Raw genomic sequence first — 21,398 nt, 5'->3', positions numbered from 1 at the left:
GAGGGCGGAACTGGCGGGTCACAAAGGTTCGATCTTTTGGAGATTATAAAAGGGGAAGCTAGAAATCCCGTGGGCAAGGCTGGTGCTCTATATCCAACCCCCTTTCCCAAGTCTTCCGCCTACCACATTTTTAAGGGTATCTGCCGGGTCTTGGGCCAAAGTTCTAAGACCCCTTCTGTGCACCTTGGCGCCAAAGGGAAAGCATTCCCACCTTAGGACTGACTTCCTTGCTTAACCTTCCTCGCTAGCACCCACAAGGGGAAAAAAAAAAGACAAGGCAGACTTGGAAAAGGGGGGTAGCAAAGTGAGGGTATTTCCTGAATATCAAACATTGAACTACCAATGTTGTAGTTGGTACATTGAACGCCCGAGTTGACTTTTGTGCAGCCTTCTGCCTGCAAGTTGGTAAAGCGGTGGGACCCTTCTCAGGGGTTGCTGGAACACCACTCAGAGAATAGTTTCAGTACACTCCAATTTATCATCCTTACCATACCTCAAGGCATCTGTCCAGAGTTCGCTCCAAAGCCATCTGGAATTCTCCAACTTCTCTCCCTCCAGCCCTCTTGGCCTCCTTTTTGTTTTCTGTTCCTTGAATGAACCAAGGTATTTTCGACTCTGGACCTTCAGTGTTTCCTTAGCCTGAATTCTCTTGGCCCACATCCCTGTGCTATCAGAATCCTCTTCTAGTCTCATGGGAGGGTAGGGCACAAAGGAAGAAAATAAAGGGGGCTTAGTCTGTTCTTTTTTGCAAAGGTGAAAAGGCCTCACCTGAAGAAGGGACAAGGTGATGCCTTTGATAAGGCTCTGGAAGGGGAGGCAACTTCCTTAAGAAGAGGGGCAGGAGGACATCCTGATGGAGGGGGCCTAGGAGAAAAGAATCATTCTTTTTCTAAGATCAGGGTATAAGTGAAATGGGATATTTGTGTTCTATCATTTAATAAAAGAATAATTGTTGTTCCAAGCTCTTAATTAAAAGAGAAAAATTACTATTAGAGGCAACTCCAGATTATTCAAGGGAATATTATGCATGCTCTGGTCTGTCTGTGGCAAATTATGCTTTCAAAATTATTTTTAAAAAGATTATTGATGACTAGTAGCATTAACAAGGAATCATGGACTGGGAGTCAGGAGACCTGGGTTCTAGTCCCAGCGCTACCTTAATTTGATGTGTGATCTAAAGCAAGTCATTTTCTCTCTCAGGAGCTTGATAAATCAAGTGGAAGAAGGACGTTAGACTAGCCCACTTCTAACATTAATAGAAGCTGAATACAGTCAGTCCTCCCTATCTGTAGATGCAGAAACTGTGAATACAGAGGGCTGACTATGCTCTGCCATTTGACCTAAGGTATTTGAGCATTTGAGGAATTTGGTATTCACGGGGAGGTGGGTGGATTCCTGGAACCTATCCCCTGCAGATAACCAGGGGCAACTGTATATTTTCCACTTAATTGTCTCTACACATGCAGCCTGAAGGAAACTCTTTGAAACCTTTCTTGCTCTAGGAATGAGCTCAACAAGGACAGCTCTGCTTTCCTTGGAGCTCTGCATGAACCAGCTATGTCTCTTCATACTTGAGCAGGATGCAGAGAGATGAGCAGAAAAGACAGTGGGAAAATTTGAGAAAGTCCCAGCAAGATAGCTTCCTTCATATAGTGCAAAGAATATGGGCTCAGACATTCAAATCTTGGTTCAGCTACTTAGAGTAATCTTGAGAAAATTACTTACTCTTCTGCCAGCTGTGAGTTGCTATGAGAATTATAAGAGTAACAGGAAAATGCCTGACATATATCAATTATTCAATAAATATTAGACCCTGTGCTTGTCTTTACCCCTAGCCCATTCAAATTTTCGAGGGAAGAATTGTGAATCCACATCCCAAATTTTTGTGCTTTATTATTCACTCAGCTATCCTTTATCTGAAGTACTGTTGGGGAGGCAGGCAGATGAAAATCATACCTCTATCAGTATAGCTCCGTTATTTTATTTCAAGTGAATTCCTGGGTCATCAGTCTCTAGACCAAGGCAAAATGTTCTGAGTTTCCGTATCACTACATTCCAGTTGTGTATCTCCGACTCCTCATAGGTAAAATCGGAAAAACATCACCTTCCCTGTCTGCCTCAGAGCTGTTGTGGATTAAATGAGGAACAATGTTTATGAAAACATTTTGTAATCTATACACATGCAGGATATATATTGCATATTGTTGGTAATTATTCGCAAAAAATAAGACAGATTCCCAAACCAAATCCAAATGATTTTTTTAACCTTTTGCAGTTTTCTAGACCTTGTCTCTCCGTTAGTTAACAGAGTCCTGTGAGTGTGTATGTGTAACTGCTGTTCTTTATCAGTACTATAATGCTTGGATAACAGATTTGGATAACACACGACTGCACGACTTTCCGCCCGCTGAGTCAAAGCTGTGTCACTTAACTTGGGTCAACAAGTTATTTATTCCCGGCCTAGGGTTTCAGAGTCACGTAGCAAGCGAAACTAAACCAAGCTACCCACAATCCCGGAACTTTTCCCCGCTTCCCTACAATTTGTCTTCTGTCTCTTACCCTCCCTTTGGTCCCGCTGAACCCAATCCCCGGGGGACAAATAAGAGCCCTGGCCGCATTGGCCTCAGGCCGTCTCTGACAGCCCATTTCGACCAGTTACGGCGGAGCCTGCCTGGAGACGGTATCCCATTGGCTCAATGGCCTGCCCCTCAAAACCCCTATGTCTTTAGCTTCCAATCAGACTCAACCGTGGGAAGACGCCACAGGGTGGGGGAGGGGATGTCTCTGTAAGTCTTGAGCAATCCTTGTGGACTCTTCCCTCCTTTGTTTTCAACCCCGCCTTGGCCTATGAAATTGATGGCCAGAGAACACTCAAGCGTCCAGTGCTCCAGTCATCTCTATCCTTCCCTGAGGAGCCACTAAATCCTCAGGAAGATCTACTATCACTAGGAGAAACTCAGGCAGAAAGGGCAAGGCTGCTGTTTCCCTTAAGTTCCGTTTGTGGACGCTCAGCGTCTTAACACTGCTCCCAGATACTGCGCCCCTATCGTGGCTCCTGGCTAGGTGCAACCCACATTCGAACTGTTAAGATTGGGGGCGGGGCTTGGCTAGGCAGGTCCAGGATGCGAGATCCTGGAGAAAAGAAAAGGTGTAGTGTTTGGGGCCATCAACGGGCTACGCTGGCTTGGCACGGCTGAGCTCTTCGGAACAGGTAATACCCAGTGGGGAGCCTGTTGGTCTGAGCCAGAGATAAGGCTGGAGGAGAGAGCTCCGGGTGACAGGTGAGGGGGCTGCACAGGTGAGGAAGGGGGACAATGGAAGAGGGAGATGAACCCAGAAACTGTGGGGGAGGGAGGGGGAGAGCTATCACCCCATTTCTGCAACTTCCACCCCCCACCCTCCCTGCAGAAGCATGGATTTCAGAACCCCTGACCTGCTGGATGTGTGGCTGGAGCCCCCAGAAGATGTCTTCTCAACAGGATCCTTCCTGGAGCTGGGACTCTCTCTACCTCCAGAGGGCCCAGTAACTAGGCTGCAAGAACAGGGGCTGCAAGGCTGGGAGTCCAGTGGGGGCCATGGCTGTGTGAGTGTGATGAATGGAGGTGGGTGTGGGTTGAGACACAACTCTGTAATAAGAAGTCCAAGACGCTTTAGCCTCCACTCAGAGAGGTCTGAAGACAGAGCCCCTAAAATAGACATGAGCTGTAACTCTCCACCATTCTCATGTCCAAGGACAGAAGGAACTGAAACTGAAGCATGAAGGATCTAGTTTTGACATCGGATAGGACTTCCAGAATTCTTCCCTGTACACATATACACCCTCTTCTTCTGTAGGGTCTTCAAGAGAGTGAGTCTGAAGATTTCCTGAAGCTTTTCATTGATCCCAATGAAGTGTACTGCTCAGAAGCATCTCCTGGCAGTGACAGTGGAATCTCTGAGGATCCTGGCCATCCAGACAGTCCCCCTGCCCCGAAGCCACCCAGTTCCCCTGCCCTCTATGAGGTTGTCTATGAGACAGGAGCCCTGGAGAGGATGCAGGAGGAAGCTGGGACAGCTGTAGGGTTCATTTCCATCCAACTAGGTCAGTGTTTATGGGAAGGGGACAATGGCCTTTCGGGTCCAGCCCTAAACCTAGGGTTAAGGGGGTTTCCCCACCCTGTGCCACTACTCAGGCCCTGCAGCCATCAGGGTATACCCTGCATCTCCTTTCTCCCAATTCACCTATGTCTCCTTCAGATCAATGGAGCCCACCATTTATGGTGCCTGATGCCTGCGTGGTCAGTGAGCTACCTGCTGACGCTCATGCGCACATCCTGCCCAGAGCGGGCACTGTAAACCCAGTGCCTCCTGCAGCCCTGGTGAGTCTCGGGGGTCAGCTGGATTCAGTACTCCCTGATGTACAGAACTGGGGAGAAGGGGATGGGGGGGGGAACTAATGCTGAACACTGTCTTTGCTCCAGTTTTTGTGGCATCAGGCCTGAATGCCATGGAGATATGGGCAACTTTAAGAACAAGAAAGGACAAGAGGGACAGAAGCCCTCAGGGGTAAGGTGGTAATGCCTCAGTTAAGGAGAGGGTGAGGTGAGGGAATCCAGGGACAAGGCTCAGGAGAAAGCCCCAATCTGTGTGCACTGTCTGCTCAGCCAGGGCAATTGTCTCAGCTTTGGGTCAGGACTGTGGAAATGGGACAGGCCACCTGGATTCCAACTGGTTACTGGACACAGGGTGTAGAAGCAACTGCAACTAGGTTTATTACTGGAACAATGTTCAGCAGGCACCCACTGCCCAGGGTTACAGTGTAGGGGGGTCACACATCACACAGCTTCCCAAGACTGGCTGGGCTGGTTCCTGCAGTGGGGATGAGGAGGGGGCCTTGCTCAGGTCATTGTGCCTCCCTTTATCCTGGAAAGAACGCCTTGTGTGCAAATGGCAGGGAATGGGTTCTAGCCTCCCTGCAAATCTGTGGAAGCTACAACTGGACGCCAAGCCAAGCATCTTAGAATCTAGGCTGAGGAACCTTAAAAAGTCTGAGGCATCTAAACTTGACTATGTATCAAAAACACTGGGGAGTCTGGTAATATTTTGCCAAATAGTCACAAGAGCAAGAAGGGAACATCAGAAAACAGCAAAGATAGAAGTGGTATAGCTAAAAGCCAAAAGACCATCAGGAGGCAAAAACAAAAGCAAATTCCTCTTAAGTCACAAAGTGAACCATAAGTCTTTCAAAAAGGAATACGAGTTAGAAAAGCAAGTTATTCAGTTGATAGGCTCAGCTTACCAGATACCATCTACTCTCCCCACATACTTTTGTTATGAGAAGTTGTTCAGTCTGGTTGCCTTTGGGGAATTCTTTGAGATGGGACAGAACTTCAGTCTGAAAAGGGGGGCTCAGACTCTAGGGGAGAATGGGCCCTTGCCCCAGGGATTTCCCTGTGGTTGACAGGTAACTGGATAACACTCTGCCAAATTTAATGGCTGAAAGTGAATCATTTGCCTGCTGTTAAGATTAAGCAAACCCTACCTTAGTGAGTTACTCCACATCCTCTTCAAATACCCCTAAGGTCTGGGGAGACGTGGACCAGAACAGTCCCTCCCTAGCTTGCTCAGAGTGCCAAGGTCCTAAGTTGGTGGGCAAAGAATATGACAAAACCACCTCCCCTCTCCCTTGTCAGCCTCAAGAACTCCCTTTGGCTCAATCCAGAGTCTGTCTGAATTAAGGTCCCTGCCCCTCATCTCATTTCATGGTTTGTTATTCCTCAGTGTAAGAAACACTCTCCAGGAGGCATGCAAGGGGAACAGCCTGGGTACTGACAATGGCATGACCCTCTCTCCATTCTCATCTTCTCTTGTCCCCTACCAGCTGCCCTGTCCAACCTTGTTCCTGACAGATGAGGAGAAGCGTCTGCTGGGACAGGAAGGGGTTTCCCTACCCTCTCACCTGCCCCTCACTAAGGTAACGTGCTTCCCCAAAGAGTATCCCAACCCAGCAGCCCCTCCATGACCTCTGAGGAGTCAGGATACCAGGGGAGAGGTGGGGAATCGGGGGAGGTTAAGGGCTCAGGACTGATACACCCTGGGTCCCCAGGCAGAGGAGAGGGTCCTCAAGAAGGTCAGGAGGAAAATTCGTAACAAGCAGTCAGCTCAGGACAGTCGGCGACGGAAGAAAGAGTACATCGATGGACTGGAGAGCAGGTACGCTTGCCTCACATTGCTGGCTTACACATCTGGGCCCCCTTCCTTTACCAAGGGAGGTAAGGTCAGGGGCTCACGTGATTACAGAACCTTATCCTACCTTTCCACACTCCCTAGGGTGGCTGCCTGTTCTGCACAGAACCAGGAACTACAGAAGAAAGTCCACGAGCTGGAGAGACACAACATGTGAGTGAAAACACAGTATGCGTGTTGGGGGAAGGGTGCAGCATACAGGGTCACCATTCTTGGGCCCTGGTTCCAGGAGATCTAACTCTTCATTCCGTTTCCCAGCTCCCTGGTGACTCAGCTCCGCCAGCTGCAGATGCTTATTGTTCAAACTTCCAACAAAGCTGCCCAGACTAGCACTTGTGTTCTGGTACCATTAGTTTATTTCCCATCTCTCCCTCACCTCCTCCATCTTCTGCCACATTTCCATCCTGACACCCCCACTTCCTAGCCATACCTATCTTCCCATCACTAAAGACCCCAACTGCCCCCTGTTCCCTTCCTTTATTGTTCCCACAGCCCAAGTGTCCTCTTGCTTCTTCCCAGATCCTTCTTTTCTCCTTGGCTCTCATCATCCTGCCCAGTTTCAGCCCCTTTCAGGGCCTACCAGAAGCTGGGCCTGAGGATTACCAGCCTCATGGAGGTGAGAGGCAAAGGCAGGAAGGGATTCTGTTTTCCAGGGTAGTCAAGAGGTGGGAGGGAGATCCTGTTCTGTCTAGGATCCCCCAACCAAGGGACCACTATACTACTGCCCTTTTCCTTCACCCCACAGTGATTTCCAGAAACATCCTGACTCACAAGGACATGACAGAAAATCTGGAGAACCCAGTGGTAGAGTCTAGATTGGAGGGGCCACCTGGGGCCAAGGGTGCAAATGGCTCAACACAGACACTGCTTGAGAAGGAAGGGAGGGCAGGGCCCAACAGACACATCAGAACTGTGCTGCACGCAGATGAGATGTGAGCTGTAACACTTCCTGGCCCACTTCCCATTCACAATAAGGAATTCAGGGCTCCGCTGTGGTCCTGCTTCCCACCTGGAATTCCCATTCAGGGTTCTCTGGCCTCAGGGCTCAGGATACTCTAGACGTCTGAGCTCAGTCTGCCTATGTGAGGGGGTACCTCAAATACTTTTGTTATGTATCTGTGGTTTTATTTCTTCTTTGGAGATAGGGTTAAGGGGAAACAGACCTTTTGGCTGAGAAATAAACTTTTTGTTTTTTTGCTGAAATTGTATCCTGGAAGTTTTAAGTAAGTAGTAGAAGACAGGGAAGATAGATACTTGGTAAACTGGAGCCTGAAGTTGCCACCCCTTTTCCTCTCTACCCCCATGACTTCCTGCTCCAAATCCAATTACAGTAGGGAAGGAAATGATTCTACTTTTTATTCCACTCATTAGTGATTTAGATGAGGAAGATGGGAGAAAGGGGGTGCCACCATAAGGTTCCAGAGAACCAGGGGCATGAGTCAGTCCGTTCCACTTTCTCTGTCTGCAATAGGGTCTCTAAGACCCCATAAAAGGGGAGAAGGTAGCTATATGGACTCAATTTGCTTCCGGACCTTTTCCAGAGCCTTTCTGTCCAGCTGTCGGTGACGAACGATGACAAGGCAAGCAAAGACCAAGGCCACACTCACAACAGCCCCTTCAAATTTCCAGAATAAGTGTTGTTCCATCAGAGCTGAACGGCAGCTGAGGGCAAGAAGAAACAGTTATTTCCAGGGAAGGCCAGACAGCCTCTACCTTTAATCTCCCTCCTGCTTCATCCTAACCAAGACATATCTGAAGGGAAAAGAGGAAACCAGTCAGTCTTCTAAGGTGTTTACAGTATCTTAATCCCCCTCAAATATGTAATTTATTTTTTGGTGAGATAAACAGAGCTGGTATTAACCAATTTTGCTGATGAACAAATATGGCCAAGAATATAGTGCTGAAGAATAAAGGTGGGACTTGGGTTGAAGTCATTTGGCTCCAAATCCCCTTCCTTTTCCAAATATGCCCTGTTGCCCCTAGACAAAGAGGAAGAGGTGGGACTATCTACATAAAGTCATAGGAGCAAAGGAGACGATCTAGGAGGTTTCAAGACAGCACTTACCTTTTGAACTCGTTCCTCTTAGATGAGCTGCATGTGATTTTCTCCACATACCCTGTGGAACCACACTCAGGGGTGGTTTTCTGACAGGAGAAAAGGACCAAAGCACATGTTAGGAAGGGGCAATAGAAGCAGAAACGCTGCCATTCAGAATGAGCAGGTGCTCAAGTGCTATGGCTCAGAGCTGGTAGGCAACGGAGAACTACTGAAGAGTTCTGATGGCAAGGATGAGGCAGTGGTTGCATGATGCGGAATATGTGTTAATGAGAACACTTCAGGAACAATAGTCTAGGGGAGGTGAGGGCAGGTTCCGGAGTTTACTGGATTAAAAATGAACCGAACACGGTTATTAGCTGAATGTTGCCATTAACTTGGAAAGGAAAGGGCACGTGTTCAGGGGAAAAGACAAATTCAGGTTTGGCCTTAGTAGGAAAGGCCAAAGACAAAAACACAAGGAAAAGGACAAAAAGACAATGTAAAAGCACTCTTAGTTAAGACTTAGGGAGGAAAAGGGGAGAGAAGACAGATACTCACAGCCTGGAAGTTAGAACACGGAGCACACTCTTCTGCCACCACAAATTCTTCCACCAGCCAGCACGGCAAATTTGAGGTGCTCACTAAAAAGGGAGAGAAATGCAAGCCGCAGGTTTCATTCAGAAAACACTTCTCCGCAAAGTTCTGCTCATCAACTTCCCAGCCCAGCTGAACGCCCTCATTCCAAGTGATGCCGCCCTTTTCCACCTGTGCTGTTGACACATGGGAGAAGGTAGTAACAACAACAACAAAAAAAAATAGGGGCATCGGGTTCCCAGACCCATCACCCACCTGACAGCTTCTCCTCCCGCACGGGAGCCTCTGCTTGGCTGCAGCGGGTGAGGGAGGGAAAGGGGCAAAAGTCAGAAGCCAGAATACAGTGAACCGCCCACCTCCGCGGCCCCGGGACACGGTCTCCCTCAACCTGGGGGGCGGGAACGATCCGATCCTCCAGTCCCCTCCTTTTCCCAGTCCTCAGCCCCTCCTTACCAGAGCTTTAAAGTGAAAGCGCAGAGCAACCAGCAGAGGTGGCGGCCCTGGGGGGGGCCATGCCTCCCCGCGCCCGCAGGCATGGAGTGCTCAGTGTCGCACCTGTCGGGACAGAGGGACCTGCTTGACTGGCCTCGTGCCTCTGTCGGAACGCAGAGGCGGCGCTTACTCTGCAGTCCTGGGGAGGTTCCAAGTCGGGACTGCGAAATGCTATGGTTGCCTGTCAGTTCCAAGGCTCTATCAGGACGGCCCCATGGCCACGGCGAGAAAAGGCAATACGCATTTGCCTGACAGGTCCGTGAGTTTCCCTCCTCGGACCCGTAAGTTCCTCAGGAAAGAACGAGGAGGCGTAGGGCCTAGCACCCTGTCGGCTCCGCTTCCGCTCCCGGCGTGGCCATCTTGCCCCGCGGAGGATCCTGGGTGCCGGTCGGTTTTCGGCCAGTCGTCGGAGGCGGAGGTCCGCGAGTTGCTTGATGGGCTTTGTAGTCTTTCGAGGTTGGTGGCGCCGCGCCCGCTGCTCCCTGGGAATTGGATCTCACGGCATCCGAGCAGCGAGATGCGACGTATTGACGGGGCACACACGCGGTTGCACTATGGTCCTGGTAGTCTTGAATCTTTTGAGGGAACAGAGGAAATGGCGGTGGTGCGGCTTGTGGGCGTTCTCGGTTCCTTACTCCCTGCGCTGTTGCCTGTTAACCCCTCGGCGCTAGGTGAACAGCGAGACACAAAAAGGAACAATGCGTCACCCTCTCGGGGCTTTCTTCCCCCCTTAAAACCTTGGGATTCACCATTCAGCATCAGATTTTGACCTCCTTACCCTTTACAGTCAAGGGGAGAAGCTGAGTTGGCCGTCCAGGAACGGAGGCGAAACTGCACTTTCTCTTCTCTCTGGGGCCAGGAATGCCCGAGACCAGCGATGAACGTGAAGCCTTTTCCTGTCTCTGGGCTCCCACTCAGCTCTATTCAGATATCACCTTCTCTGATATTAATTGCTAAATCACTCTCCAGAGCCGGACCTTTGAATGACTTCCTCAAATGTTTTCAGCTCCCTTGCTCCTACATAGTGCAGTAAGAGCATGAGATTTGAACTCCCAAGAAGTGTTGAGTCTAGGTTCTGGTGCTTATTAGCAACATAACTTTAGAATGGTATCTGGCTCTCAGTGTTCTGTATAAAATGGAAATGCTAATATGCATTTTCTAGGTTTTGTTGGGTTTTTTTTTTTTTTTGCAAGGTGCAAATGAAATGTCTATGAAAATATTTTATCCTCTTCTAATTCTAATAATTTATCCTCTTCTATGTTGCCTCACAACATTTCTATCATACTTTTTGAATTCAGCATTTAGCTCCTTTTGATTCTCAGTAATCCTGAGGAGTCAGTTGGTTATTATCCCTTTTTGTGAATAAACTCAGTGTGTGTCACTTGTCCAAGGTCAGAGCTAGTAGGAAAGCTGAGGCGTAAACCTAGACTTTCACCTCCCAGGCTTCAGACTTGTGCCTGCTTTCCCCAGGGAGTCAAACCTTAACATACATCTAGAACTGCAGTGATCTGACCCACATTCTAGGTTAATGCTTTACTGTCTGGTAACATATCAGTCACTATCTTAATTCTGCCAGAATTTTCCTCCTAGTTTTACATATATGTATTTCTGCTGTCTCCCAGACAACTGGACCATATGAGTTTAGTTTTCTTGGTTGCTCAGTAGATACGTAAGAGGTATTTAAAAATAAACTTCATATAAATCTAGGCACTATTAGTTAATTTTATTAATTAATCTATATCCCACCTCTCAAAATCAAAGCATTTATCCCCATACTTTTTCCTTGTTAACTCTGCTCCACATTCTCCTCTCCCAACAAGTCTTTCCAGGCTAAAAAACATAGCCTACTCCCCTCCCCTCCAGCCTTAAGGGCTAGAACACACTATTTTGAGATTAACAGTATGTCTGATGCTACATCCCATGAATTCTGTCTTCCTATCAGACTTTAACCTGGCTTCTCAAAAGCAGGAACTGTCAGGCTACAAAGATCATTGGGTGAGAGTTGAAAAAGAAAAACCCAACACCTAGTGAGGGCTGAGCTTTAATTTTGCTTGAAACTATGTATTTGTTCCTTTATTATTTGTCTGTGTGTGTCAATAGTTTTATGTTATAGAAAGTAGGGTATGACTTTTTTTCCAGTACCTTTTAGCTATAAGAGTTTTGGCCGAAGTCTAGTATTCTGTTACTCCTTTCCCATTCCTACTATGTCTTATGACAAACTGAGATCTTGTAAGATCTCACTTCCCATAGCCATACCAAGCAACTGAATAAGATCTCTATGCTCAAACTGGACTTTAAAATATCTGCTCTGAGGTATGACAAAGATGTCAATCTTCTTCCTGGATTCACAAAATGCAAGTCTTTCCTCATCTGTTGAGCAAATTAAACTAGCTGGGCAGTTGACTACAGAGCTCAAACATAAGCCATAGATAAGGATCCTTACCCCATCAAAGCTTAGATACTTAATACATTTATCAAATTATTTTCTGAGTCCTTCTCCTGGCACTGTCACTTTTTTGCTGAGTGTTGTCTTTTACCAACAGAAACAGCAGCACAAAAACAAAAAGGCTTTGCTGATGATGAAGGTTGTGCCTTCCACACTGAAGGCTTGGGGATTTTTTAAATGCCTTGAACATCATATCCATGAATAAAAGTAATTTTTTTTGTCTAAACCAAATCTGACATTTTCATTATCCTGACACAAGATCAAGTCTGTGAGATAATTTTACTGTTTAAAACACGTTGTGTAAGGGCGAATGGGGGCTGCGTATACTTAAGGGGACTGTGTATCAAGCCTGAGTTTTTTGTTGGTGGTTCTGTTGCATGCCAGTAGTTTTGCCTCTTTGTTATTCAGTAGTTAGGAACTGTTTTTGTTGAATTTTACTAGTCCCTCTTCTTGTAAGTACCACCCAGAGGTTATAGAACATTAACTTGACCGTTGTGCTTGGCATGTAGTAGATGCTCAGTCAATATTTATGATTAAATCAACTTATTCTGTGTCTCGTTTTCCTCATCTATAAAAGCAGATAGTAATGCCACTAGTTACCTAAAGGGATTGCTGGCAGAATCAGAGGTGCCTGCAGAAATCACTGGAGAAAAAATACTGGTTCTACTATTTCCCTGAGGCTAGGGTTGTCACTCCCCTGGGGAGGCCCAGTAAAGAGCCCTTCTCTTTTGGAATCTCCTGGACAAGACTGCCCACACAAGGATATTCTAAACCCCATGCTGGAGAAAGGATGTCCAGACCTTCAGTTTCAGAGAAACTCTGTTCCTTGCTTTTCCTCACCAATTAAACATCTGGGGAAGGGAGAGCTGTAGGAAGGGTCTTGGCATAACAGGACCAGATTCAGGCAGATCAACCACCTTAGAGAGGCAAGAATTAGGTTTATGAGTAGAGAGCAATTCTGACAATGATGACAGTTACCCAAACCAGGGACATTCGTGCAAATGGTGGCCTTTAATACTGAGAAAGACCATGCAGAGTGACAGGATAGGACCAAACCTTCAGAGGGTGGTGCTGAGCCAGCCTCTCTCAGGACCCTAAAGCCTGATTCAGTAACAGAATAAATCAATTATTTATTTACATTTATGTTTGCCCTGGAAACCCAGAAAAGGCCTGAGGCCTAGGGCCATCTTTCTTTCCTTCTCCCTCTCTTCCTATCTCCTCACCTTTCACTTCCTCTATTCTTTTCCTTCTTTCTTCTCCTTCCTTCTCTATTCTACCTCCTTTTCCTCTTTCCTTTTCTCTCCTTCCTTTTTTTGTCTCCATTTCCTCCCCACTCTTCCACCATCTGCCTGTCTCTATCCCTCCAAGCCCCACTTGCTATTTCTCCCCTGCCCAGCCTCTCAGCCCTGCCTCCCTCATGTTCCGCCTCCAGGCTTAGGGTGGGGAGGGAGAAACGGGTCCTCAGCCCAGGGAGCACTTGTTGGTGTTCTTCTTGTCACAAGTTTTCAGGTCAGTGCTGGAGGGCTTGTTGCTGTTTCCCTAGAGGGAGAAGGGTACAGGGGTCAAGGTGAGAATGGCTGGCTGGGATCTGGGGCCATAAATGTCAGTTTTTGCTCCCAACACACACTTGTACTTAGCCCAGCAAATCCAACTAACTCACCGATCTGCGGCTTCCTGACTTGAGCAAGATGTCCCGGGCCAGGGAACTGAAAGCCTAATGGGGAAAGGAGAGACTGGTCAGAAGAGGTTGGAGGGGAGGATAAGCCTGTCTTCCAATACTTTATCTCTTTGAGGAGTGGGGGTGGGTAGGTCTCACCTCATCTACGTTCATACTAGATTTGGCACTTGTCTCAAAAAATCGGATTCCATGCTCCTGAGCCAACTGCAGGGGGTGAAGTGGGAGGAAGAGAGTTGGATGAAGGGCAGCAGCCAAGCCCTCTGCAGTCCGGCCTCATCCTGGCCCTCCCGGCCCAGTGCTGGAACGTTGCCCAGCCGGCTCTTACCTTATTGGCCTGCTCCTTCTGTACTTTCCTCTTGGCCTCCATGTCACACTTGTTCCCCAGTAAGAGGCGCTCAACCCCAGCAGAGGCATTCTGGGAGCAAAAGGGTAAGACGGACGAGTAAAAGTTGGGTCCTGCTCATTTTCACAGTCTGCTTCATCCTCCAGGTTCTACCCAATTCCCCCATCTCTCTGGGAGGGTCCTCACCTCTTTGATGCTCTTCATCCAGTTCTGAATATTCTCGAAAGATTTCTCATCTGTGATGTCATATACCAGGATAATGCCCTGGAAAGTGGCAAAGTTCACTTCTTCCCCTGTTTAGGCTTCCTACTGCCCTCTAAGTGACCCTGCAAATTCTATCCACAAGTCTAACGCTAGGCCATATGGGGCCTTCTGCAACCCATACTGTGCCTTTCCCCGTTCTTCTCTGCCCCAACTCCTGCCCCTCTGTATTCATATGTTCTATTGCCTCATGCCTCCTCCCTTGTCCAGAACCACACTTCATACCATGGCTCCACGGTAATAGGCAGTAGTTATCGTCTTGAATCGCTCTTGGCCAGCTGTGTCCCTGAAGAGGTGGAATATTTCATGGGGTGGGATAGAGGGAAGAGCTCTTGAAATAGAGAATCCCGCCCCCACGTCCTAAGAATTTAGCTTTTGCAACAAGGGGTGCTGAAAGGAAACAGAAAAGGAGAAAAGGGATGGAAGATAGCTGGGCTGATACTGAGAGATGGCTGAAGCCTAAGAAACAAGACCTTTCTGTTTTATTCATTGTTTATTCTGTGCTAAGCACTGTGTATGTATCATCTTATTTGTGTCATTTTACCTAATCTTCACTCTATCCTTGTGAGACATGTTTTACTGTCTCTATTTTACAAATGAGGAAACAGATTTGGAGAGGCCAAATAACTAACGAAGGTCATACTGTAAAAGAACCAGGATTGAACCACATTCTGCTCTTATCGTATCATAATGCCTCCATTAAGCCTCTTACCATTTAACACCGTCAGGGTTGCAGCTTCCTCAAGTCAGGTCAAACTTTTACACTTGGCTTTCTGAGCTCTCTGTAATTTAACAGGAGCACCAGACTTAGAGTCAAGGCTTAATTCTGCTACTTGCTATTCAACTGTATAGAGCTTGTTTCCACACTGCAGCTCAACAGCCAATTGTTGCCAAGTTCAGAGAATGCTCTAGAGCCGGGAGAAGCACGAGAATTATATATATATATATATAAAAAAGCTGAAAATAGTTGAGCAAGCAGGAAAAGCAGGAAGAGAGACAAAAGGACATCTGAGTGAGGTGACAGAAATGGATTAGAAAAAGTGCTGGAAGGAGCAATGGGGAAAGGGAGAAAAATGAGGCAAAATAGAAGAGAAAGGGCTACAGGAAGTAAATGAGGAAGCCTGGTTTAGGAATCCTTGGGGATTCACTCACCAGACTTGCAGTTTGATCTTCTTCCCATCTATATCCACAGTGCGGATCTTGAAATCAATTCCTAGGGGTGGAGAGTGGACACTGAGACTGAGACGTGTATGTACGTGCATGTGAAAGCGTGTGCTGAGAGAGACAGGAATGGAGCAGTGGCAGAGATTCTGCAGGGGACGCACCTGGGAAGCAATCATATTGGAACGGTAAAACTAGGAGGATTTTCTCAAAGCTGTATTTGTATAGCAAGCATATTGTTTTTACTTATATTTTATGGATTTCGTGGGGAAGATGATGATGAAAATTCTGCAGGAAGGTTCAAGGCCTTTAAGGCAACTTCTTGGATTCACTCAGCCATGCCAGCTGACAACCCTCTCAATTCAATGTCTCCCCCAAAGTATTACTTTCAGATTCCTTTTCTCTTCTGTTTTCTTAGAACCCTCTGCTCTAGGTTTTCCCACCCACCCTCCTGGCCCTACAGGGTAAAGATCAAGAGCGAGGTAAAAGGTAGCTGATGCCAGTCTATGTGAATTAACTAGTAGGCCAGGCTTGAAACCAAGTTTGAGGCCAAACAAGATTCCCCCTGAGACTGAATTCAGCGAGAGGGGCATTTTCCCATCCTCTTTCTAACCAGAATTGTCTGGAGACTCTCTTTGTCTTATTTCCCAGGCCAGAGGAGATTAGGAAAGATGAGAGGGAGGAGGGGGGACAATGTTCTTAGTGGAAACTTGTGCACCTCCCCCGAGCCTGTTGGGAGCCCCAGGGAGGAGGCTGAGTCACCAGGCTGACTCAGAGACCCCAGAAGTCCCCTCACTCCCACCTTCCTCACCAGGCTGACTGCATATTCATGATCACAGTCCAACACAACACAACCAGCCTCTCTGTTCCATCCTCCCCAACCCCCAATTAAGTTGAGGGGCATGGAGGCTGGAAAGTAGATGGTAAGGTGGGAATGTGATGGGAGAGTTTGCAACTCAGTGGGACAGAAAGAGGCCAGAAGAATTGGAAGACATATTCAGGGAAAAGGGGATACAGGATCAGGAATCCTAGGTGGATAGGGATGGGGGAAGAGGAGCGGAGAAGGAAATAGGGAAGGGTTCATGTGGATTTGGAGATGAGGGGCTCGCACAACTGAGGGGCTACCTGGAGGACTCAAAGGTTTGGATAACATCCGGAGACATACAAAGGGGGAGGGGTCTGAGACAGGGATTGAGGGACTGGAGTTTAGAAACCTGACTCTAAGGGGACTGAAAAGTGGGGTCACCAGTAATCCAAGAGCCAGAAGATGAGAGCATGAGGGAGCTGGGGATCTAGGGTATGGCCAGTGGGCTCACCAATGGTGGAGATGTAAGTGTTGTTGAAGTTGTCCTCTGCAAAGCGAATGATCAGACAAGTCTTGCCCACCCCTGAGTCCCCGATCAGCAGCAACTTGAAGAGGTGGTCGTAGGCTTTGGCCATGGCGGACACCGGGGGTGCCGGGGGAGGGGTGGGGAAGCGACGGGCACTGGTAGGCGGGATTGTAGGGTTGGCAGACACAGCGGCCCCGGAGCCCAGGCCAGGAAGTTTTCCTCCCTCTCCGCCCAGGCTCCGGGAAAGAGGAGAGGCGGCACTCCTCTGGGCCCCACCCCCTGCCCGCCCACCCCTTTCTGCTGTCCTAAGAGGCGAGTCCAGCCCTCTGGTCTCTGGGCTTTCCCTTCCCAGCGGCGCTGGCCTGTCTTCCCAGGCATTTCCCAAAGCTTTTTGCTTACTCCTCCTCCCCTCTTTTGACTTCACTCTTCCAGTCTGAGGCCAGAGAGACTGGAGCGATCTGAAGTAGAGGTTTAATCAAAATGACCAGGGGAAGAGGAATTTTGGATGAATTAGGGGAAAGGGAAAGTTTCTGGGAATAAGGGTGAAGGCCAGGATAACACTGGGAGTTGAGAAAAACTGAGGACTGATTTTCGGAAAGGCGACTCAAGGAAAATAGAATCCTTCTGGGGCAGTTCTAGAATTCTGGTGTTAGTCCAAGCCCTTAGTTTCAGAATCCCAACTCCTTTTCAAAAAAAGCGGGATGCCTGGAGTAGGCGGCTATTTGTTGAGTCAGTCTGCCCCCTGGTGTAACAGAGTAAAAATTAAAATTCATTATACTATAGAATTCGCACCCGCCTCCATCACCCACTTCCTCCTCTCCCCAACCCCGCGGCCCGCCCACCTCCCCCCACAAACCACACATACCTACCTAGATAGATTCTGGGGCTTCAATTTCAACAGCCTTTCTTCTGGGGCAGTGTATGTGAATTCTCACATGCCAGCTCAGGAAAACAAGAGATTGGGACTACAAATGTCTCGTCTCATTCTTCTGATGAGATGTGGATCTTTAACAGCCCTGCGGCAGTATTCCTGACTTCTCACTGAACAGACTGTGAATGCGTAGCCTTGGCAACCAGGAAACTGAAGTGTGAAGAACATGGCTATAAAGAAACAAGTTTATCTTTGCCTTTGGAAAAAATTATTCAAAATATCTGCTTTTCTAACAGCGAGTCAGTAGAATAGTCCTTGTATAAAGTTAGTGAGGAAGCATCTTTTTTGTCACTTATCCTTCTCAACTTTTGTGTCAATGTTTGTCTCTTCTCAAACACAACTATTCAATCCCCCTTTGTCCTTTATCTCACCTCTCATTAGGTCTTCAAGCTGTATTACTAACCTTGAGTTTTCTTTACTTTTCCTCACTGGCCAAACTGTCTCTCAACAGTCCTTTAAATTACTCTTTAATCTTTTAGGATTGTTCTGATAAAAATCCATTAGTTTTTTTCTTTTTCATCTTATTTTGTCTGGATCTGGACTTTTCATCCACAGCAATACATTATTCTTGCTCACCTCTCTAGACTGTACTTACGGGTGTATACCTCCATTCACTGGAACCTCATCTCCACAGTACTCTCCCCTTGGCTCTCAGAGCTTCCTCTACAATGCCTTTCCTCCTTCAATTTTGGCAGGCTCATTCTGGCCTCTGGTTTTGTATTCACAAGCTCTTCCTTCAACCTAGAAAGCTATTCCCCCAGATTGTTCCTTAGTTGGCTCCTTGTCTTTCAGATTTCAGCTTAAATGTCACTTCCTCAGAGATTTTTCCTGTCCATTAGTAGTGTGCTGGAACCAATTCTTACTGGCTCATGAGAACAGATTGTGCATCTCTCTTCCTAGATCCGTGTTTAATGATGTGACATTGGTAGTTTGAAATTGGCCATGGTGTGAATATTCACACCATTGAAATTAGGAAAGACAACAAATCAGGGCCTACTCTCCATAAAGCCAGTCGTTAAAATTTTTACCAGCCCACCCTTGACTGGAACTTATATTCCCTGCCCTATTCCATTCCTCTGGAATTAATTAGGTCCCCAGATGCCATTTGGATCATCTAGGCTCCTTCTTTATGAAAAATGGGCATTCTAACCCTTTGATCATCATTGTAGATTTGGTCTTCAGTTTCTCTTTCTTCTCATCCCGTCAAGCGTCTCAGTGCTGCCAAGATGAGAAATCCTGGAAATACAGTGCTGGTGAAAAATGCGGGGTAAAGGATGTGGGAATATAAATTAGCACAATCTTTTTGGAAGGCACTTCAGTAGCATACTTTGGACAATTTATTTAATGTCTCTGGGCATCACTTTCCTAATCTGTAAAATACTGATAATAGTAACCTGATAGAGTTGTTCGGAAGATAAATTAACGTACGAAAAGCAGTCAGAACAATGCACAAATAATAACTACGTAAGTGAGTGGTGTAATTATTAGGGGGAAAAGATGGGAAGGAGAGAATAAAATTCAACAATGGTTAGCCCTAGGAGTAGACTGGAGGTGGGGAAAGTATGAGGACTTTCTAAAATACTTACATTTCTTAATTGTTAAAAATGGGCAAACTAAACCAATTGGAAAATAGGAAAGAAATTTAATAAGTCTCATACATGGCTGAGTCTCGCTATTCTCCTAAGCAGTTCCTACTGTCAAAGTGCAGCCCGAAATTTAAAAATTGTCCATTTACTCCTCCACAGAGACCAAATGCGGACCTTAAGACAGCAAACTCACGTTTTCAACATGGCGACTCATCTGTGTCCTATCAGAGACCTTCTGTAAATGGCAGCCGTCTCCTCACCCCACCGCCCACAGACCTTGAGAGAAGGACCTTCCCAACATGGCGGCAGAAGGTCCAGGCGTCACTTCCTGCAGGTGGCGGATATAAGGGGGAGGATTTCCGCTTTCGCTCTTTTCCGGCGGTGACGACCTCCCCACGAGAACATGCCTGTGAGTTCCTTGGTCCAGGTTTCGGCGGAGGTCTCGCTCTTCTGTCCGCACGCTCCCCTCACGCTGATTTCGCATCGCAGAGGGCCCTCATTTGCCCTCCGCACTTCCCAGGACATTAACCACAGGGACCGCAGAGGCCCGCGGGGGCCCCTGCTTAGACGGGAGCGGAGAGGAGATAAGATGGCGGCCCAGCTGCGCAGACACCAGGGGCGGCAAGGGGCGAGCTCTCCCCGGTGTGTGGCAGTGGGGACTGTTTCCCATCAGCCCATGTTCGCCGTTGGTTTCTAAATCTTTGTATTTCTGCCTCTCTTAGCTCGCAAAGGATCTCCTTCATCCCTCTCCAGAAGAGGAGAAGAGGAAACACAAGAAGAAGCGCCTGGTGCAGAGCCCCAACTCCTATTTCATGGATGTGAAATGCCCAGGTGAGGAGATAAATTGTAGTAGTGGGGAAAGCACTGGACTCCAAGGATCGGAAAAGGGTATCCTTGAAGCGACACTAATTTTTAAAAATTCGAATATTTGAGGTGGGTAAAATTTTGCATTTTAGGAGGAGTGATCCAAAGCGATCTCTCTTCAAAAACTCCACATGCAAACTAACATTTCTTTGTTTTGGAAACACTGCTGTGGTCTTTTATGTAGTTGTACCTGGAAGCAAGGGGGTGGATATGTTGATCCATTACTGAGCATCCCTCCCAGCCAAGTAGAGTATTCTGTTTTTTGACTTTTGAATAATTTATGGTTCCACTCCTTTATCTTCCAGGCTCTAGATGATGATGTTATGAAGGCATTGTATGCTGGAAAAGCAAAAAATCCATAGGTGGGGGCATAGAGTCTAGATGGCTTCTGACTTGGCTTTAATGTATATGGCTTTAATGTATATGTAGAGCTAGGTAATCAGGTTTAGAAGGAAAGTTAATTTCAAGAATTTACATAACATGCTTGTCTTACAGTTAACACATGATAGCATGTGTTCAAGTGAAGAAAGGTATGGGAAGAATAGGTTAACTTCTTGATTTTTTTCTCAGGATGCTATAAAATCACCACCGTCTTTAGCCATGCACAAACAGTAGTTTTGTGTGTTGGTTGCTCTACTGTCCTCTGCCAGCCTACAGGAGGAAAAGCAAGGCTTACAGAAGGTAAATAATTTAACTAGTATTAGGATTTTGGGCTTTGAAACTTAAGAGGGATTGTGTGTAATGTGAATTACCAGACTGACTTATAAAGAGGGTTGGGCTCGATAGTCTTTTTTTATTTTTCCTACAAAAGCATTATCAGAAAGTATTTACTAACTTCAGAATGTTACTGATTAAAGCTGGGGTGGATGGGTGATAAAAGGTGCTTCACGTGACCTGAAGCTGATAATAAGGTCTTTAAGTGGCTAGGTAGGAGCTAAAGGAGTTGAGAAAAATACAGATGGAGCTTTCTTGTGGGTATCAGGCATCATTTTCTTTTGTGGGGGCAGGGTAAGTAGGCTGCTGTCAAGTTAACCTTCAGACACTTTTCTTCCAGGATGCTCCTTCAGACGGAAGCAGCACTAAAAGAACCCTCAATCAAGATGAATGGGAAACCGTCCCAATAAACACATTTTGGATACATCCTGTTTATTGTCTTGTTTTACTGCTAGGAAGTTCCTACCTCACGTATTCAGGGGCACCCAGAAGAGTGGACTACTAGAGTCATTTGGGGCAAGTAAGTGGCCAAGTATGTAAAAAGTTGATTTGGGACCTTTTCTATCCCTAGGCTCGTTGAGTAAATCTGCAGAGCTTGATTAAATACTGGGATAGTGTATAAATGGGGTATTTGTTTTGATTTTTAATATTTTCTTAGGATTAAAAACTGGTAATTGATCTTAAAAAATAACCCAACACACCACTTTAATACAAAACAGCTTAGGATCCTTTAT

General features: G+C 46.9%; 4 protein-coding genes across 11 annotated transcripts; 2 read left to right on the top strand and 2 right to left on the bottom strand.

Moving 5' to 3' along the window:
* Positions 1 to 2,794: 2,794 nt before the first annotated feature.
* Positions 2,795 to 7,413, top strand: CREB3L4 (cAMP responsive element binding protein 3 like 4). 4 transcript variants are annotated; one of them, XM_014552849.2, is made up of 10 exons: positions 2,795 to 3,281; positions 3,409 to 3,583; positions 3,835 to 4,081; positions 4,237 to 4,358; positions 5,861 to 5,953; positions 6,086 to 6,192; positions 6,310 to 6,378; positions 6,484 to 6,568; positions 6,745 to 6,841; positions 6,971 to 7,413. In XM_014552849.2, the coding sequence occupies exons 2-10, from the start codon at positions 3,413 to 3,415 to the stop codon at positions 7,159 to 7,161; spliced, it is 1,182 nt and encodes a 393-aa protein (XP_014408335.1). In that variant the 5' UTR covers positions 2,795 to 3,281; positions 3,409 to 3,412; the 3' UTR covers positions 7,162 to 7,413. The 4 variants fall into 4 exon arrangements, with proteins under 4 accessions (XP_014408335.1, XP_032320093.1, XP_032320092.1 ...); XM_032464202.1 differs by having other exon boundaries at positions 2,795 to 3,211; positions 6,745 to 7,400; XM_032464201.1 differs by having other exon boundaries at positions 6,745 to 7,400.
* A 154-nt stretch (positions 7,414 to 7,567) lies between these two features.
* Positions 7,568 to 10,003, bottom strand: JTB (jumping translocation breakpoint). The gene is made up of 5 exons (XM_006177196.3): positions 9,311 to 10,003; positions 9,113 to 9,150; positions 8,822 to 8,904; positions 8,291 to 8,370; positions 7,568 to 7,887 (listed from the first exon to the last, which is right to left on the bottom strand). Exons 1-5 carry the CDS (start codon positions 9,391 to 9,393, stop codon positions 7,731 to 7,733), a joined length of 441 nt encoding a protein of 146 aa, XP_006177258.1. The 5' UTR covers positions 9,394 to 10,003; the 3' UTR covers positions 7,568 to 7,730.
* A 2,784-nt stretch (positions 10,004 to 12,787) lies between these two features.
* RAB13 (RAB13, member RAS oncogene family) lies at positions 12,788 to 18,750 on the bottom strand. Of its 4 annotated transcripts, XM_032464199.1 has the most exons (9): positions 18,651 to 18,750; positions 17,439 to 17,670; positions 15,230 to 15,290; positions 14,303 to 14,363; positions 14,003 to 14,080; positions 13,799 to 13,888; positions 13,612 to 13,677; positions 13,456 to 13,509; positions 12,788 to 13,334 (listed from the first exon to the last, which is right to left on the bottom strand). In XM_032464199.1, the coding sequence occupies exons 4-9, from the start codon at positions 14,303 to 14,305 to the stop codon at positions 13,257 to 13,259; spliced, it is 369 nt and encodes a 122-aa protein (XP_032320090.1). In that variant the 5' UTR covers positions 14,306 to 14,363; positions 15,230 to 15,290; positions 17,439 to 17,670; positions 18,651 to 18,750; the 3' UTR covers positions 12,788 to 13,256. The 4 variants fall into 4 exon arrangements, with proteins under 4 accessions (XP_032320090.1, XP_006177259.1, XP_032320088.1 ...); XM_006177197.3 differs by lacking the exons at positions 17,439 to 17,670; positions 18,651 to 18,750 and adding an exon at positions 16,555 to 16,839; XM_032464197.1 differs by lacking the exons at positions 17,439 to 17,670; positions 18,651 to 18,750 and adding an exon at positions 16,555 to 16,690 and having other exon boundaries at positions 15,230 to 15,402.
* Positions 18,751 to 19,348: 598 nt separating this feature from the next.
* RPS27 (ribosomal protein S27) lies at positions 19,349 to 21,090 on the top strand. Of its 2 annotated transcripts, none has more exons than XM_006177198.3 (4): positions 19,349 to 19,495; positions 19,809 to 19,917; positions 20,521 to 20,631; positions 21,005 to 21,090. In XM_006177198.3, exons 1-4 carry the CDS (start codon positions 19,490 to 19,492, stop codon positions 21,031 to 21,033), a joined length of 255 nt encoding a protein of 84 aa, XP_006177260.1. In that variant the 5' UTR covers positions 19,349 to 19,489; the 3' UTR covers positions 21,034 to 21,090. The 2 variants fall into 2 exon arrangements, with proteins under 2 accessions (XP_006177260.1, XP_032320091.1); XM_032464200.1 differs by lacking the exon at positions 19,349 to 19,495 and adding an exon at positions 19,710 to 19,728.
* Positions 21,091 to 21,398: the final 308 nt, after the last annotated feature.

This window comes from Camelus ferus, chromosome 21 (genome assembly GCF_009834535.1).
Source record: "Camelus ferus isolate YT-003-E chromosome 21, BCGSAC_Cfer_1.0, whole genome shotgun sequence".
Classification (NCBI taxonomy): domain Eukaryota; kingdom Metazoa; phylum Chordata; class Mammalia; order Artiodactyla; family Camelidae; genus Camelus; species Camelus ferus.
The sequence above is the reverse complement of the archived record's forward strand: the minus strand, read 5'-3'. Positions and strand labels throughout refer to the sequence as shown.

Bases quoted from the DNA above. Each gene is read 5' to 3' on its own strand.
- RPS27 (XM_006177198.3), top strand. The intron at 19,918-20,520 runs GTGAGGAGATAA...TTTTTTTCTCAG, and splicing joins CATGGATGTGAAATGCCCAG to GATGCTATAAAATCACCACC. The intron at 20,632-21,004 runs GTAAATAATTTA...CTTTTCTTCCAG, and splicing joins AAAAGCAAGGCTTACAGAAG to GATGCTCCTTCAGACGGAAG.
- RAB13 (XM_006177197.3), bottom strand. From the start codon at position 16,678: ATGGCCAAAGCCTACGACCACCTCTTCAAGTTGCTGCTGATCGGGGAC. The intron at 15,291-16,554 runs GTGAGCCCACTG...CTCCACCCCTAG, and splicing joins CACTTACATCTCCACCATTG to GAATTGATTTCAAGATCCGC. The intron at 13,889-14,002 runs GTGAGGACCCTC...TTTTGCTCCCAG, and splicing joins GGATGAAGAGCATCAAAGAG to AATGCCTCTGCTGGGGTTGA.
- CREB3L4 (XM_032464202.1), top strand. From the start codon at position 3,413: ATGGATTTCAGAACCCCTGACCTGCTGGATGTGTGGCTGGAGCCCCCA. The intron at 4,082-4,236 runs GTCAGTGTTTAT...TGTCTCCTTCAG, and splicing joins GTTCATTTCCATCCAACTAG to ATCAATGGAGCCCACCATTT. The intron at 4,359-5,860 runs GTGAGTCTCGGG...GTCCCCTACCAG, and splicing joins CAGTGCCTCCTGCAGCCCTG to CTGCCCTGTCCAACCTTGTT.
- JTB (XM_006177196.3), bottom strand. From the start codon at position 9,393: ATGCCTGCGGGCGCGGGGAGGCATGGCCCCCCCCAGGGCCGCCACCTC. The intron at 8,905-9,112 runs GTGGGTGATGGG...CTCCCTTTTTAG, and splicing joins GCGGGAGGAGAAGCTGTCAG to TGAGCACCTCAAATTTGCCG. The intron at 7,888-8,290 runs GTAAGTGCTGTC...TCTTGCCCTCAG, and splicing joins AAGAGGAACGAGTTCAAAAG to CTGCCGTTCAGCTCTGATGG.